Genomic DNA, 18268 nt, shown 5'->3' with positions numbered 1-18268 from the left:
AAGGTAAGACGAGGCTGGCAACTGATGGATATCAATGCTTGTAGCTAGGCAAGTTTTAACACACCGAGGGGGATTTCTATTCACTGCGTGTCTGAGTGTATGTATGCAAGTGGATGTACCACTGGGATGCAGGTGTCCATGGAGTCCAGAAGAAGATGTTATATCTGCTGGAGCCAGAGTTCCAGGCAGCTTTTGTTTCGAGACAGGGTTTCTCTGTGTAGCTTTGGAGTCTGTCCTGGAACTCGCTCTGTAGACCAGGCCTGCCTATGCCTCCCAAGTGCTGGGATTAAAGGCATTCACCACCACCACCCAGCCTGTTCCAGGCCGTTTTAAACCACTGGATGTGGACGCTGGAAATCTAGTCTGAGTCCTCTGCAAGAGCAGCAAGTGCTCTTAGGCACTGAGCTGTCTCTCCAGCCTCTGAGGGAACTTTAACTACAAAGTAATAATATGACTCACAAGAAATACCAAGTCCCTCAAGCGAGGGCCAGTAAGTAGTTAATATCACTTAAGAGCTGTTAGTGCTCAAAGCTTACAAATTAACTCGGTATCAGGCAACTCAGTGGGTATGGAGGCACGCCACTGGGGAGGCTGTGGCAGGATGACCTCGAGTTCAGAAACAGCGTGGGCTACAACAGGAAGCCCTGTCTCAAAACCCAGAACCCAAATCATACAGAACACTAACTGAAGACTGGGATTTTAAGGGGGACAGGGGAGCAGATAACGTGGTGAATGATAGTGTAAGTACATATAAGATGTAAGAGGAAAATATACAAAAGCAATAGGCAAATACTCACTTTAATCACAATTCAAAACCGCTTCTGCTTGTGGTAACGCTGAGAACTAGGGAAGGCATTGAACATTTTATGATAAACATTACATTTTTTATTAAAAAGCGATCAGGAACAGTTGATATTCTCACCATAAAAACAATTCCTTTTATTGACAATGAATCTCAGCTTCCTGAAAAGCTGCATTGGCTAATACAGGGGTGACAAGTTGACAGCCAGTCTTCCGGGCTCCGGCTAATCTGCAGTGATGAAGACACTGCATTCCCTGGCCTACACTGACCATGGAAAACTCATTTTACCAAAAGGCAGACAGACAGACACATAGTATCAAAGAACACACTTTTAACATTTTCATTTTTATTTAAATTTTGACAATGAAAGTTCATAAAGTGTTTTTAAATTCTATCTGCTGTAGATAACCATCTGTTCCCATGTAGGGGACACATGCTACAGTATAGTCATCATTTTAGTATGTACACAAGAATTCTTACAAAGGAAGACCTGGATAAACAGCAAACTAGTAACAACCTAAAGAAACATGGAGGTGAGAAAAATTTTAGAAATCCTTCCTGAAGGAGCCCAAATGCCCACTTGCCAGACGCTCTGAACAATTCAGTTAGGGTGCTGTACACCAGATAGAGCTGGGAGACATACCATGTAACTACAGATGTGCCAGGAGTGGCATGAGGAGCCCCAAGAACCCTTTGCTAAAAGACAGAAAAGCTTTGAGACCAGAATCACAAACAGGGCATTGTTCCCAGTCCTGCTCGGCACCCGCTGCAGCCGCCTTTGTGGCCCACCTGCCCACCTCCTCCTCCTCCATGGAGAACTCTGGCAACTCTCTCACCAGAGTCCTCAAACTCGATTCCTCTTGCCCTCGCTGCAGCGGATCACCAGAGTACCCCACCATGTCAGACGTGGCTGTGGATACCAGTTCCGAGACCACCACCAAGGACTTGAAGGAGAAGAAAGTTGTGGAGGAGGCAGAGAATGGAAGAGATGCACCTGCCAATGGCAATGCTAATGAGGAAAATGGGGGGCAGGAGGCCGACAATGAGGTAGATGAAGAAGAGGAAGAAGGTGGGGAGGAGGAGGAGGAAGAGGTGATGGTGAGGAGGAAGATGAAGATGAGGAAGCTGAGGCTCCTATGGGCAGCAGGTAGCTGAAGACGATGAGGATGATGATGCTGACACCAAGAAGCAGAAGACTGACGAGGATGACAGCAAAGGAAAAGCTAAACTAAGGCCGCCGTGATCTGTTCACCCTCCACTTCCCGTCTCAGAATTTAAACGTGGTCACCTTCGAGCAGAGGAGCAGGCCCCGCCCGCCCACAGCGGGCAGTGCCACCCACAGACGACATGCGCTCTTCATCAACCCACCAAAACCACCACAACAGGAATTTGCAACAGGGGAGGAAAAAAACCAAAACTTCCAAGGCCCTGCCCTTTTTTTCTTAAAAATACTTTAAAAGGAAAAAAAAAAGAATCACAAAACAGGCAGAGATCCTTTGTTGGACTCAATAAAGGGCTCCTCCACATACAAGTTGAACACAACAACCGGCTTGCAGGACCAAGGGTCCCATGGGTTCTTTCCTGCTACCGCACTTGGCTACTTGTGGCATTTGGGTGCAAACACTTAACTGGTGCTAGTCTGGAGAGGCCCAAGCGGAGGCTCTGACTTGGGGACTTGGTGGGTGCTCCTGCCAGTGGGCTACTGTTGGAGTTTCTGCTTCCGGAGGCGGCTGCAAGAAAACAGAGGCAAACAAGTGGCTAAGTATTGTTCTGGTCTACAGAGCCCGTCAGGCGCAGCAGCAGATCAGAGAATGACCCACACTGGAGCTCAGGAAGAGCATAGGGCAGCTAAACATCATAATCCGAAACCCCAACTCCAAAACCTTCAGTCTTCTACTTTTCTGGCTGTGCAGCAAAGCAAACATAAAGATAAAGACAAGTTTGCCAAGGCATTTATATTTGATACATGTTACAATGCTCAAATGTCCCAGGCTTGAGAACTCAGTGAAACTGTGGACATCAGCAGATCTTGAGGCAAAACTTCGTTGCCAGGGGGAAAAAAAAATCTTCGCTAATGCTCCTTGACTCTGATAGTCAGGGATGTATCTGCAGACTTTTGAAATAAGAATGTGTGTTTACTGCATAGTAAGGAAAACAAATCATACTCAACCTTGATGCCTAATAAATAGTAAGACGATAAGCCGAAACACTAAGACACTGGTTCGGAGAACATGAAATAACATGGGACCCTCTCACACACAACGCCTATGATTAGGAAAGAGTTGCCAATGGCAGCTTTCTAAGCTGATGCCCTCGATAACAAGTTACCATACCTGGGGGGACCCACTTGGGCCTCTTGCCTTCAGCGGAAGGGCTGCACATCTTTGCTGGTTTCCTAACGGCCTCTGAAGAAAGTCCAACTGCCTCGGGTAAGGATGGAGATCGTGACTTGATGGCAGCTGGAGCCACACTTACTAAAGTCATTGAAAAACATAAAAAAAATTGTCATACAGGAAGATAATATTCAAGTCTAACATATATGTATAAAAATCATCTCATACCTTTCAAAAATTCAAAAGGCACAGATTACAAAAAAAAAAAATCATTTACTATCAAGTTGAGGCCGTACCTGCCTGAATTCCCAGTCAGTACTCCAGAGGCTGAGGCAGGAGGCAACATGGACTACAAAGTGAGATGGTCTCAAAAGCCCAAACACCACTTACAGCATGGTTTTGGATTAGCATTTCTGTGCCAGGCAGTGTGCCAGACATCTTTCACCCTTTATGACAATGCCCACCTCAGGATTACTACCCCGTGAGATAAGGGCTAACAGAGGTTAAGCAGTTGGACAGCTATTGTTGGCGCCCAAATCAGAAATCAGGTTTGACTTCAAAGGTCATTTTCAAATATTGACTCTTCTGCCTGTGTTGGAGACAGTGTTGAAGACCCTAGGGTTACAAAGAACACACTACATGGCCAGATTTTTCTCAAGAAACTTATTGTCCTGCACTGCACATCAGTGGGAAGAGGCAAAAAGTGAAGAGCTGTGTCTACTGCACTGTGCTGAGATCCCAGGAATGCTCAGTAGGAAGGGACCTTGGAATCTTGTGTGTTTATGTGTAGAGGAGATTATCGTAGCGGAATCATGACTGAGGGGGAAGATTAATGAAGGGACAATTTCTCAACAGAAGAGAGTAGAACACACAGCGCCAGAGCACAAGCTCCTGCGCTGGTTTAATGCGGGTGGAGTGGGAGTCAGAAGGGTGGAGAGGGGAGGAGTACAATCAGGGTGTGGTCATGTACCTGTGGAGACCGAAAAATGCAGGCCCATTTCCAAACCTTGTCTGCAGGCCACAGAGTTTGGAGACTGACTAACATAGCTGTGTGTCCCAACTCAGGATGTGATTGCTTGGCTCTTTTGAAATTAAGACAGGTGGTCAGGATATGCAAATGTACTTCTGCTCCTTCTTTTGTAACTATGAGGTCACTTGGGGACGGACCTAGAGCAGCTTTGCTACCTAGACTACAGAATGCTAATGATCTGGTGTCTTAAAGTGATAAAGCAACTGTGTGAGTTATCCTTTGTATCATCTCAATAAAGTCTTTTGTTACTCCCCCCTCCCCAGTTTACACTGGGTATAAAAGAAGCCGTGGAAAAATAAACAGGGATGAATTTCAGTCCCTGGAATGCCCTTGTGATACTTTCTATGTTTTCTGTCTTATTATTTTTATGCATCATATTCTTTACATATATGTCTTCAATTCTTGTGCCCCTACTGTGGTAAGAAGTATTTTTGTCGAGGCTGGTCCTCAACAGTACCTACAGTGATGTAAAAGGAGTCTGGCTGTTCACAATATTAAGTTTTCTCAGTAGTGACTTACAACTTACTGGGTCATGATGATAAGACACCTGCCAGAAGACTGAGGCAGGAGGATTGAGAAAGTAAGGCAAAAAACTGGTATGAATAAGTAAAACTAATTTTATTAATAAAAGTTGCATTTTGTAATAATCTATTATATAGTACAGGTTCAAAAATAGTCTAACTTTTGAATATAATGAACAGGTGTTCCAGCCAGGCAGTGGTGGTGCATGCCTTTAATCCCAAAATCTGGGAGGCAGCAGCAGGCAGATCTTTGTGAGTTCGGGGTCAGCCTGGTCTACAAGAGCTAGTTCCAGGACAGGCTCCAAAGCTACAGAGAAACCGGTCTTGAAAAACAAACAAACAAACAAACAGGTGTTCCATATCCAAGCTGTCACAAATTCTCACTGTAAAATGACACTAAGATGTTACAAATAAGTCCTCAAAACAGAGATCATCGTGTCATGCAGAAAAGCAAGGACTTAAGCTCATGCAGGCCTCACTGTTTAAACACCCAAACAGCATGGTCCAGCCTCTGAATGAACAAACTTGGGATTGAGCTCCTGGTCCTCACTGATGTGCAGGTGCCAACATATACTGAGATGTTCTGAATGTCAGTGTTGAGGGTCAATGTGGGTGCAGGGTGTTGGCAGGGATGGCTGTGTGCTAACAGTGGAGGGCCCACACTCATCGCTCTTGTGGCTACTAGAGCTCAACTTTCTCAGCTTTTCTCCCTACCCACAATTCCTTTTAACTAGAGACGAGCATTAGCAAAATATTGCAGGGGACAAAGGCGAAGATCTGGAAACACAACGAACAGGACTCAACAAAACAGGATGAGTTTGGGAGCAAGCTTACCTGAGGTCTCCTTTTTTTGTTTTGATTGCTTTTCTTTCTCTACCACGGGTTTTCTCTGCACTGCTTTCTTCTTCTTTTCTCTGGCTTTACCTTTCCTCACTGCAAAGTCCTCATCACTTCCTTCACTCTCCTCAAAATTAGAATCATTTTCTGAATCTTCACCTAAAACAGACAATTACATATTCTGTCTTTGTCCTAAAAACGGAGACTTCTGTTGCCTCATCTGCAATGGCCTCACCGTCACTCAATATACAAGCATGCTCTTGCCTCTGAAAAAAAAAAAAACACTACACATCCCACCTCATTCCCACCAGCCTTTTATAAGCCCACTCTTCCTTCTCCTTTGTAGTGCTTTATTTTCTACAGTTCCAGATCTCAAACCCTGGAATCCACACTTGCTAGACAAGTGCCCTACCACTGAGCTGCCCGACGCCCCTCAGCTTGCATACAATCGCTCTAAAAACATTACCTGTGTGTTTACCGCCTGTAACCCCTCATTAGAATTTGAGCAGTTTTGCTCCTTACTATCTGCCTCGCACCTAGATTACAGCAAACATCATAAGCACCAATCATTGTTCTATGAGTGTTGATGAACAGGTCTGTTATTTGTTGACAGAAGGTTAAAATCTAAAATACTGTATCTGACTGGTATTAACATATAGAGTTATTCTTTTAAATTTTTAACACATTACAATATTTATTATCAGAGTCACCATATTTTCCCTTCACCCTAATTTCTACTAAGTCTGAAAATAACTGATAATAAAATCGTTTCATACCACTTTCAACTCAAAATACTTCCTAAGTTTCTATTAGTTATAGAAAAGCTGAAACCTGTTAGAACCGCCTAAGAGTTGCTCCACCCCAGTAGCAGCCCAGGCTGCCTCTCCAGCCTCTTCCCCAAGATCCCACTGACTGCTTGTCTGTCCTACTGCTCATGCCTTTCCCTCAGTCAGAAGTGTGACTTCATTCCTTGGTTTTTCTCATGTCGCTTGTTTGTCCAGACATGGCTTAAAGGTTAACCCCAGACAGTTTCTCCCTCTGTGGCCGAGCTCAATTTAACTGTTCTATATGAGTTTACAGACTTTAAGGTTAACCCTAGACAGTTTCTCCCTCTATGGCCGAGCTCAATTTAACTGTTCTATGTGAGTTTACAGACTTTAAGGATCCTGCTCTCAAGTTTTACTGAATTCCCACTGGATTAACTTGAAGCAGGCGTAACTTACCAGTGGCGCTGTCCAGCTCAGCGTCACCAGCACTGCTGCTTTCCGAAGGCACCCTACTCCGCTGAGCCTCAGATTTTGATGTTTTTCTTTCCCCTTCAACACTGCCAGCGTCCCCCTCCTCCATCATCTTGTCCAAATCTTCTGCAGACAAAAACAGCAGTGAGAACTCTGGGCAGACTCTATTATCTCTGTTGCCCTTCTCTGCTCCCAATACGACACTACACAGGCCACTGGGATGAAGATCCTCAGTCTCTCGGCAATAGACTGGTTTTTCTTTTCTTTCTTTCTTTCTTTTTTTTTTTTCGAGACAGGGTTTCTCTGTGTAACTTTGGAGTCTGTCCTGGAACTAGCTCTGTAGACTACACTGGCCTTGAACTCACAGAGATCTACCTGCTTCAGCCTCTCAAATGCTGGGACCTTTAAGGTGTGTCATCACTGCCCGGCTCAGACTTAGGTTTTAAAAGGGTTATTCTGAGACCTTAAAGAGTCACTGCCAAAGAACTTTGCAGATGGTACTAGAGACACAGCCCTTGAGTGGTCACTTACTGTAGATGAAGGGTCTGAGTAGTCATGACTGCCCAGCGGGGAAGAAAGTAGATCTGCAGTCAGAGTAAGACCAAAGTACAGAGAAACAAAGGCCAGGAGACAGAGCCTTGGGACATGGGAAGACTTGTTCTAGCTACAGGCGCAATAATTTAAACAAGTTAGAAAAATAGCACTGTGAATAAAAAGAACTGCTATTAACATCAAAATTTACCTGAATTATCACTGGTTACACTGCAGTTAGAGACAGGAGGAGACTTATCCGTCATTTCTGTTTTCCTATCACCTTGCTTGTCAGTGCCTAGCACAGGAAGTAAGCAAAGAACTTCAGATGCATCCTAATCAGTCAGAGTCTAAAAAGGAGGACAATGACCACTGAAACATACGAACACAGACTGGGAAGGACCAGCCCAGCGGTTTTACTTGGAGGAGCTAGCACATATCACGAATCTGGGCTCTAACATCAGACTCAGGTTCATAGTCAGATTCCATATATAAACTTGCTTATCACCTTTAGATTTAATTTCCCTATCTATAATTGTGGAAGATTAAATTCAAGTGGCAACTGCTTATTATATGACCACATACAGTCAATAAGTATCACGTCTGTATGGACAAATCCATGCTCATGCTAACTTAAGCTCTGTGGTGCGTGACTGAGAACTGTTCCCATAAGCTCACACATTTGACACTTGAGCCCACTGGCAGCACCGTTTGCTTGCTGAAGGAAGGAAGTCAATGGAGGCCTCGAGACTCTATAGGCTCAGTCCCCTTCCAGGTCACTCTCTCAGCTTCCTGGGTGTGAACAGAAAGGTGATCAGCCAGCTTTCTGCTCCTGCACCTGCTGCCATGTTCCCCCTGCCATTATAAACTCTTAAGGCTCTGGAACCCCAAGCCGAAATAAACCGTCTTCTATAAACTGCTCTCGGTCGTGGCGTTACATCACAACAGAAAAACTGTTGATACAAACTCTTTCCAATCATTACAGCCTAAAGACAATGCATTACACAGTAGGTGTGACACCCTGGGTTTCAGCCTTAGCACCATAAAACAAATCAACTCAAGCATGTAGGGGACCTTTAAATGATGATATTGATATGACATTAAGTCCTTATGCTGTGAAGAGCATTATTCAGTGAGTGCTACTTCTAAGAAAAATTCCTGTTATACATTCCAGAGTCTTCTGAGATGACTCCTTGTCCTCTAATTTTAGATATAGTACATGACAATTCATGATTAATAGTCTTCCTAATCAAAATGGTTGATTTTTAAAGAGGTAACTAACTTAAAGTAAAAGCCACACCCAGATCATCATATTCTACAAGGTTACAGAAAAAAATATTCAAAGGTGAAAAATCACAGAGAAATTAAGAAGTCATACTCTGAAGTCTAGTGAGCGTCTATGAAGGTTATTGCCTCTAAACTTAATAGATCACACAAATTATCACCATTAGGTCATGGTCAAGAAATTTAGATGTAAAAGATAAGGGATTGGACTGTTAGGATCATACAAAGCATTTGATCAGACTGGACTCTACAGTGTAGCACCATGGAATTGGACTGTTAGGATCACGCAGAGCATTTGATCAGACTGGACTCTACAGTGTAGCACCATGGAATTGGACTGTTAGGATCACGCAGAGCATTTGATCAGACTGGACTCTACAGTGTAGCACCATGGAATTGGACTGTTAGGATCACGCAGAGCATTTGATCAGACTGGACTCTACAGTGTAGCACCATGGAATTGGACTGTTAGGATCACGCAGAGCATTTGATCAGACTGGACTCTACAGTGTAGCACCATGGAATTGGACTGTTAGGATCACGCAGAGCATTTGATCAGACTGGACTCTACAGTGTAGCACCATGGAATTGGACTGTTAGGATCACGCAGAGCATTTGATCAGACTGGACTCTACAGTGTAGCACCATGGAATTGGACTGTTAGGATCACGCAGAGCATTTGATCAGACTGGACTCTACAGTGTAGCACCATGGAATTGGACTGTTAGGATCACGCAGAGCATTTGATCAGACTGGACTCTACAGTGTAGCACCATGGAATTGGACTGTTAGGATCACGCAGAGCATTTGATCAGACTGGACTCTACAGTGTAGCACCATGGAATTGGACTGTTAGGATCACGCAGAGCATTTGATCAGACTGGACTCTACAGTGTAGCACCATGGAATTGGACTGTTAGGATCAAACAGAGCATTTGATCAGACTGGACTCTACAGTGTAGCACCATGGAATTGGACTGTTAGGATCACGCAGAGCATTTGATCAGACTGGACTCTACAGTGTAGCACCATGGAATTGGACTGTTAGGATCACGCAGAGCATTTGATCAGACTGGACTCTACAGTGTAGCACCATGGAATTGGACTGTTAGGATCACGCAGAGCATTTGATCAGACTGGACTCTACAGTGTAGCACCATGGAATTGGACTGTTAGGATCACGCAGAGCATTTGATCAGACTGGACTCTACAGTGTAGCACCATGGAATTGGACTGTTAGGATCACGCAGAGCATTTGATCAGACTGGACTCTACAGTGTAGCACCATGGAATTGGACTGTTAGGATCACGCAGAGCATTTGATCAGACTGGACTCTACAGTGTAGCACCATGGAATTGGACTGTTAGGATCACGCAGAGCATTTGATCAGACTGGACTCTACAGTGTAGCACCATGGAATTGGACTGTTAGGATCACGCAGAGCATTTGATCAGACTGGACTCTACAGTGTAGCACCATGGAATTGGACTGTTAGGATCACGCAGAGCATTTGATCAGACTGGACTCTACAGTGTAGCACCATGGAATTGGACTGTTAGGATCACGCAGAGCATTTGATCAGACTGGACTCTACAGTGTAGCACCATGGAATTGGACTGTTAGGATCACGCAGAGCATTTGATCAGACTGGACTCTACAGTGTAGCACCATGGAATTGGACTGTTAGGATCACGCAGAGCATTTGATCAGACTGGACTCTACAGTGTAGCACCATGGAATTGGACTGTTAGGATCACGCAGAGCATTTGATCAGACTGGACTCTACAGTGTAGCACCATGGAATTGGACTGTTAGGATCACGCAGAGCATTTGATCAGACTGGACTCTACAGTGTAGCACCATGGAATTGGACTGTTAGGATCACGCAGAGCATTTGATCAGACTGGACTCTACAGTGTAGCACCATGGAATTGGACTGTTAGGATCACGCAGAGCATTTGATCAGACTGGACTCTACAGTGTAGCACCATGGAATTGGACTGTTAGGATCACGCAGAGCATTTGATCAGACTGGACTCTACAGTGTAGCACCATGGAATTGGACTGTTAGGATCAAACAGAGCATTTGATCAGACTGGACTCTACAGTGTAGCACCATGGAATTGGACTGTTAGGATCACGCAGAGCATTTGATCAGACTGGACTCTACAGTGTAGCACCATGGAATTGGACTGTTAGGATCACGCAGAGCATTTGATCAGACTGGACTCTACAGTGTAGCACCATGGAATTGGACTGTTAGGATCAAACAGAGCATTTGATCAGACTGGACTCTACAGTGTAGCACCATGGAATTGGACTGTTAGGATCAAACAGAGCATTTGATCAGACTGGACTCTACAGCATAGCACCATGGGACTGGACTATTAGGATCAAACAGAGCATTTGATCAGACTGGACTCTTACGGTGCAGCACCAAGCTGCCAAGCAGCCCACCTCACAGTCTAAGTCCTAGGCTCCTCTGTGTCAAAGAAATAAACTTGTGGGACACTGATATAATAAAAAATTCAACTCACAGGGGTCCTCTGTCAAGTGTTCTTTTTATAGCTCAAATTGTGTTCTTTTCTCTGTGAAGGCCTACCCTAAAAAATGATTACAAAAACCATAAGATGCTTTTAAAGATAGTCACACAGAAAATAGACTTACGTTTTTCTTGAGAGTTCTGCACTTGGTTGCTGACTGTTGGAAGTTCCTTCACAGATAAAGCCAGGGCAACTTCTAGGCCTCGCTGGAAGACCTTGTCATCTAAAGCCATCCTAAAATAGATGCAGAAATAACAATGGGGTTTTAATTTCAATTAGAGTACTAATACCATTAAATCTACAAAGTTTCAGATTTTCCTATATTAGTACTTAAGAGAAGCTACTATCCAAAAATGTGACTCGAGACTCCTAAAATGTAGCGAGGCTGTGTTACAGAGTACAGGTGTGGCCGAAGTAGCCCGCTCCTCTGGTGACTGACTACTGTTCCTACCACAGTCCTCTCTTCACTATCAGTTCTGCCTACAAAGCTCCGGTTTAACCTAAGACAGACTCAGTTCAAACATCACTCCCTCCCAGGGAGCCCTTCATCTCATCCATTGATGTGGCAGATGTAATTTTATCTCTGTTCTCCCAATCTAGATTTTAACAAATATTTTGCTACATACTGTGTAAAGACACTATCTGGCTGGAATACTAAAAGTACCCTCAAGGAGTCTTCAAGGTGAATTAGGAAGGAGGAGAAATAAGCCATACCAATAATTAGCCCCCAAATGCAGGCTGTAAAGCCTTCCTGCTCAAGTTGACCAACAGTTCTAATGAATATAACAGGAAAACACAAAGACAGATGAGGAAAAGTCACAAAAGGGAAGAAAACTAAAATGGACCTTGAAGAACTTATTATTTCTTAACTAAGTTATACTGGTGGGGATGAATATGGTCTTAATAATTCTATGCTTGTATGAAACTGTAAAAAGGTTTTATTGAGGTATAATTCGTGTATTATAAAAGTTTTCTTCCTCCTCCTCTTCTCTTGAAATAGAGCACCATGTAACATAAGTTACCCTCAAAACTTAGCAAAAATATAACCTTAAATTTCTGGTCTTCCTGCTGAATAAAATTTAAGAATTCTTGCACATAAGGCAGGAACTAGTCCACCGAAGCCACATCCACAACATCCTTTTAAAGACAGTTCAGCAGTTATCTTCAGAGTTTTGAAAGCATCATCACCATCTAATTTTAGAACCTTTCATTATTCACACTCATCAGCAGCCATTCCCGATTACCCTCTACAGTCATTTTGGAAGAGAGAACCTCAATTAAGAAAATGCCCCCAACAGAAGGACCTATGAGTAAACCTGTGATTTTTCTTGATGTGGGAGGGTTTAGCTCACTGCGGTGTCATATCTGGGCTGCTGGTCCTGGGTACTATAAGAAAGCAGGCTGAGTAAGTCATGAAGAGCAAGCCGGTAAGCAGCATTTTTCCATGGCCTCTGTATCAGCTCCTACCACCAGGTTCCTGCCTTAACTTCTCCCAGTGAGGGACCATGCTGTGCAACTCTAAGCTGAAACCCTTTCCTCTCCATTTCGCTTTGGGCTGTTGTGTTTTATCATGTTAGGAGACCCTACCTGGGACATCGTCACCCTTCTCTCAGGCCCACACAACCAGTAATCCATCTTCTGTTTGCATAGATTAGTTTATTCTGAATACTTCATCAAATGGGATAATATATAATATGTGGCTTTGTGTCTGGTGTAGAAATCATGACATTTTTCAGGCTCATTCACATTTCAGCATGTATCTGCAGGTCATTTTTTTGTCTGTGCCCATAACAGAGAACTCATTTATCTAACAATCACTGGCTGACAGACATCCAGTTGTTTTCCTATGAACACTGACATGATGGACAAATTTTCAGTTTCCTTGAGTACTACCTAAGCCATGAATAGAACAGGTCTATGTTTAACATAATGAAGAATGCTGATCTATTTTCTTGGGTACCTGCACCATTTTACAATCCCACCAGCAGCAATGGATTCAGATTCCTATTTTGCCACATCTTCATTAACACTTATTAACACCACCTAGTGGGTGAGAATTGTCACACCGTGGTTTCTACTTTTGTTTATCTGGCAGCTAATGATGGCACGCATCTTCTTGTTTGTTTGCGGATTACTTCTGTACCTTTGGAGAAATGCTTATTCAGATTTTATACATCGAAATTGGACTTTAGCCTTTTTACTATAGAGCTCAAGTGTTCTTTATATACTTTGGATCCAAGTTACTTAAGTTGTATCTGCAAATATCGTCTCCCACTTATGGGCTGAGTTTGTCTTATATTTAAAATCCCATTCATGACATTTAAAAGTAGAAACAAACAGCATGACATTCTCAATGCTAACTAACTTTTCACAGAGGACCCACGACAGTAAAACATTACCCATCCCCTACTCATATCCTTTCTGTACTATAATTTGGGGGTCCCTTGGGACGGTCTTCTTCTTCTTGGCACCAAATGATGAGATGTCAGGGTTAGTCTAGACACTATAGGGCATTGTTTTGGTTTAAAATACTTGTCTTAAAATTGCCCTTACTCTTTCTTTTAGCAAAGAATCTTTGTGAGATCTGAAGGGGCAGAAATAGGTGCAGGGTTAGTAACATCATTATTTAATGTTACAAAATGTTATTAATAAAACAAAAAAAACCCCAGGTTTTCTCTTTTATGTTTGTGATTTATTTTTCAAGCCAGAGAAAGCACTTAATGGCACCTTCCTGTGCCACAAACGGCAGCCCGCCCACTCAAATTCCCATTTAAGCTGAGGTACTGAATGAACAAAGCTGACGGACCATGTGTTTGCTGTGTCTTACCTCTCACCTTTTTTTAGGGGCTTTTGCTGGTAGAATGTCTTCTTTCTGGGGAGTCTTCAAGTTAGGTTTTGGTTTGTCTTGCTTTAACTCCTTTGGCAAAGTTTTGGATTTTTTGTTTCTAGGCATGGTTGCCTCAATAAAATCATCTATTTTTGTATAAATTTAAAAGAAAGATTATTTTCTTGGCAACTAAAATTCATTTACCTACATTTTATGCACAATATATTTAGTTTCTACACCTTAAAAATCAAAACAATTTGTCTCTACTTTTACCATCCACCTCAAGATGAACGGTGCCTGTCTTTAAAAATATCAACTCATCAAAATCCAATTCACTAAAAACTACAAAGATAAATTAAGAAAGTTCATAAGTGTCAGCTATAACAATTAACTAAAATGCCATAGAACAATTAGGAAATCGTAAGAGTCACCTCACTGAGTGGGAGGAAATGGTTTTAAACTACACAGTGTAGCGCAGGATGTTTACAAAGGTTCATCTCTAGCAAAAAGCCAAGCCCAAGAAAACAGGAAGCACTTTGGCGAGGCGAAGTGGCTCTGCATTAGCAGCGAACATCTGTCGGACACCGCGGGCCAACTATGATCTGCTGAATTCTCCCAACCCACTGCTGATTCTCAGCCGTTTCAGTCCGATAAATCCTCAAAACTCTTGCGGTTCTTCTAGGGATACTCAAAAATACCCATGTATGGCACATGAATGTACCTGCAGGATCACATACTTTTTAAAAGAATTTGTTAACATTTATTTCTTTCATATTTCCACATACAGAAATATAACTTCCTGCACATTCCACTTCACCTGATATCATGAACACAACTGGTAATCTATAAGTACCTGGTCACATACCTTTGACAATAATAGAAAGTTAAAAGTTATCTTCTATATTATTTTTTCTCAAATTGCAGACACATTTAATGCAAGAGCTATCTCTGAACAGAGAAATTACTAAAGTGTCTGACTTAAAGGAAACTATGCTGATCTGAGGAAATATATGACTTACTTCTAGGATGAGATTATAGTTCGGTGGCACAATATCAGTCAGCATGTGGGAGGCCCTAGGACTGGTCCCCAGCGTGAGCACATATGCACATATGCACGTGCACACCAACCATACACAGAGGAAAAAAGCATCCTACTAATACACTGTAATTTAAAGAAATGTTTCTCAAACATTGGTCAAAGTTCTAACAACAGAAACAAACGTAATACAGCAAAGCTTAAGTCTAAGCTTTCAGGTTTTAGTTTTTCTGTATCTAACCCATGAATAATAAACTCTGAGGAAATACATTTCTCAATGTGTAAAGCAAAGTAAAAAGCTCTACTTACCATCAGAGTCACCACCAGAGTCCTCAAACTGTGAGTAATTGACTGGTTTTTTATTTCTATGATCAAGACAGAAAATTTTCATTAATAATTATACCTTCACCTTAAAGTTATTAAGTCTTGAGGAAAGGAAAATGTCTTTGGAGTCTCTTAAAAGTACCTCAACCCAAAATATTATCTGCATTTAACACTAAGAACCTTGTTATTAGCTAAAAAGCCAAATAGACATGATGGAAAATAAATAATTGAGGAAACTACCAACATAAGGAGAATACAAATAATTTTCAACTAAGACTTATATTCGAATGGCTATTGGGCATTTATAAATCCCTTTGTGCTTGTTCTTTGCTTACATTATAAAGTATTGCTTCAGCTTTAACCACATTAAAAAAATCTCTCAGAGATGAGTCATGGTGGTTAAGAGTATGTACTGCTCCTTCAGAGGGCCTGAATCTGGTTCCCAGCACCCACGCCAGGAGCCCACAACCCCCTGGAACTCCAGCTCTAGGGGATAACAACCCTTTGGCTTCTTCAGGCATTTGCACTCATGTACATATACTCCCTCACACCCCTAACAATAAAATGAGTATTTAAGAGAAATACCAAATGCTTTTTTTTAATGGGATAAACACTTTAAAATAGTTCGTCTTTGTAGGAACTAAGTAGGCAGAAGAAGAGAATATTCAATGTGAAAAGGTTAATTTCCCTCCTCTAGGAAAGAAATGTAAAGCTCTCCAGTTTTCTTTTCTGTTGTCTATGAAATGCACCGTGTCAATGAGGTCATTTATCAGCTGCCTGCTCTTTCAAGCAAAAATAGTTCTGTGAGAGGCTTGTCCTGCTCAGACCTCACATCTGCAAGTGTTTCCTTTGGAGAGGCACTGGGTGTGCCTTCCTGTAGCCTCACACACGTGAAAGGGAGGGTGTGCACGTCACTCTCCCACTCTTCAGAGCTTAAGAATTTGACAGCTGCAAGAAATATGACATCTTTAAAAACGCTGGGATTGAAAATGAGTAAATAAAACCGAAAGTCTACTAAAAAGATAAGTACACTGAGGTTGAGTTACAACACATGTGTTCATTCTAATTGGTTCACAGAACACAAACTACCTGTCAGAAAACCATTACTTTTTAAAATGATTTTTAATTATGTGTGCATGTGTGCGCCTGTGTACATGTATTGTATGTGAAGGCCGGAAGAGGCACTGATCCCCTGGAGCTGTCTGAAGCAGGTGCAGCAAACTGAGCACTCTTTCAACCAATGAGCCATCGTTCCTGCCCAAAAATGCTCTTTTGAAAAGTCTGTGTATGTGGCAATAGAAACTGCAGTAACTACGGCCATCACAGTGTGCTGCCAGGGCCTCAATTTGCGGTGCCAACAGTCCTATCACCATGGCAGTGCCAAGGACAGAAGCGAGTGTAACAAAAGTGACGGGCTAGGGACGCTTGGCTGGTAAAGTTCACTGCTGTGCCATCCAGATGACCTAACTTCAACTCCTGCAATCAGTGACAAGGTGGAAGGAGAGAGATGACTCCACAGCCATCCACTGACCTCCACAGTCAAGACATGGAATGTGTACCATCATCCCACCCCTGTCACTTACAACACACACACACACACACACCCCACAGCCACAATCTCACAGGCCTGAGGATTTAGGGCACCCTAGAGGCCTGCAGATCACACTCTGCTACTATCCCAAACAACAGCCTTATGTCTTCGCTATCTGCATGCCTATCCCCTTTCAACTCCACCATGTAAGACACGGGAAATCTGGGCCCACCTTCTAAACCTCATTACCATCGCCTCCCCTGTCTCAGTCAACACAGAGGTCATTCACTATGCAGCTCAGGCCATAGTCCACCTGAATTCTTTCCCTGGTTCCTCATCTCCATCCCCACTTGTCAGAAGTACCCAGACTCACCTGCTCCAGCTCCACACGCACACACCACGCCAAATCACAATCTGGTGATCCATCGGCCTTCCTACCACAGCTTCAATGTGTCTCTCAATCTCGGTCAAGCTCAGGGCCTTCGCTTCTATTTCCTCTCACGTTTCCCTAGGGGACCCTCTCACTCTGTTTAACGTAAGGCTTTCCCCCTTCCTACTATGTTACACTGAGGTGGTTTTTCTGCCCCCGCCCCATCTTCCACTAAAGTGTAGCCTCCAATTCTTAGGACAGGGCAGGACCAGGTGAATCCAGTCAGTTTATTTTTGCTTGGCTGTGCAGTACTGGGTATTGAACCTAGAGCCTCTCATCACTCCACCAGTGGGCCATAGCCTCAGCTAGACTCAGTAATTCTACTAAACGGATGGACGGCCTGGCACCCCAGCTGCGATCACGGAGTAGATGCCAACGTGACATTCACTACTACCTAGGAGCTGGAAGGTCTAGTTAAACGGGCCTTTCTGCCTGGGGTTTTGGGGGCCAGGTCTCTCTGAACTAGGGCGGGCCAGCGGGCGACAGCTGCAAAGCGACGCCACGCCGAGGGGCGGGAAGCGGGGTCGAGGCCGGCCTCTGAGAGCAGCGGGGGGCTCGCCCCAGACACGGGCATCCCGTCGAGCCGCTGCCCTCCAGCCGACCCGGCCGTCTCCTTCAGCCCTGGGTGACACTGGCCGCCAGCGGCTCCCGCCCCGAGGGACGTCACCAAACCAACTACTCACCTGCTAGGGCGCACCATGGTACCCTTCCTCACCCTAGAGCTGTAGCGTTCGGGCGCAGACGAGCGGCGCTGGCCGTTTCAATTCCCGCCCAAAACCAGACATCGCGCCCCACGCCCCGCGGCTGCAGTCCGCCAATCAGCGCTCGCCTGCCCGAGGCGGCGCCTGCGTGTTGGGAAAAGTGCGCCTGCGCTCACACACCTTTTCCTGTGCCCACCTTTCCGGATCCCGTCGGCCCGGACCCAGGGTTGGTTTCGCCGCTGCACTTTCGACACTGCAGAGATTTGGTACCGACTCTAAAGTAGGGTATAAAACTAGTA

At 43.8% G+C, this 18268-nt stretch overlaps 1 protein-coding gene across 3 annotated transcripts; it reads right to left on the bottom strand.

Annotated features, from left to right (window-relative positions):
- Positions 1-1128: 1128 nt before the first annotated feature.
- Positions 1129-18119, bottom strand: Rad51ap1 (RAD51 associated protein 1). Of its 3 annotated transcripts, none has more exons than XM_075982699.1 (9): positions 17952-18119; positions 15293-15348; positions 13955-14093; positions 11245-11354; positions 7504-7590; positions 6747-6887; positions 5521-5682; positions 3136-3276; positions 1129-2532 (listed from the first exon to the last, which is right to left on the bottom strand). In XM_075982699.1, the coding sequence occupies exons 1-9, from the start codon at positions 17966-17968 to the stop codon at positions 2387-2389; spliced, it is 999 nt and encodes a 332-aa protein (XP_075838814.1). In that variant the 5' UTR covers positions 17969-18119; the 3' UTR covers positions 1129-2386. The 3 variants fall into 3 exon arrangements, with proteins under 3 accessions (XP_075838814.1, XP_075838816.1, XP_075838815.1); XM_075982700.1 differs by having other exon boundaries at positions 2253-2532; positions 3136-3273; positions 17952-18100; XM_075982701.1 differs by lacking the exon at positions 7504-7590 and having other exon boundaries at positions 17952-18100.
- Between the last annotated feature and the right edge of the window lie 149 nt (positions 18120-18268).

Source organism: Microtus pennsylvanicus, chromosome 8 (assembly GCF_037038515.1).
Source record: "Microtus pennsylvanicus isolate mMicPen1 chromosome 8, mMicPen1.hap1, whole genome shotgun sequence".
In the NCBI taxonomy this organism is placed as follows: domain Eukaryota; kingdom Metazoa; phylum Chordata; class Mammalia; order Rodentia; family Cricetidae; genus Microtus; species Microtus pennsylvanicus.
Note: the sequence above shows the minus strand (reverse complement) of the source record. Positions and strands in the feature narration are given on the sequence as shown.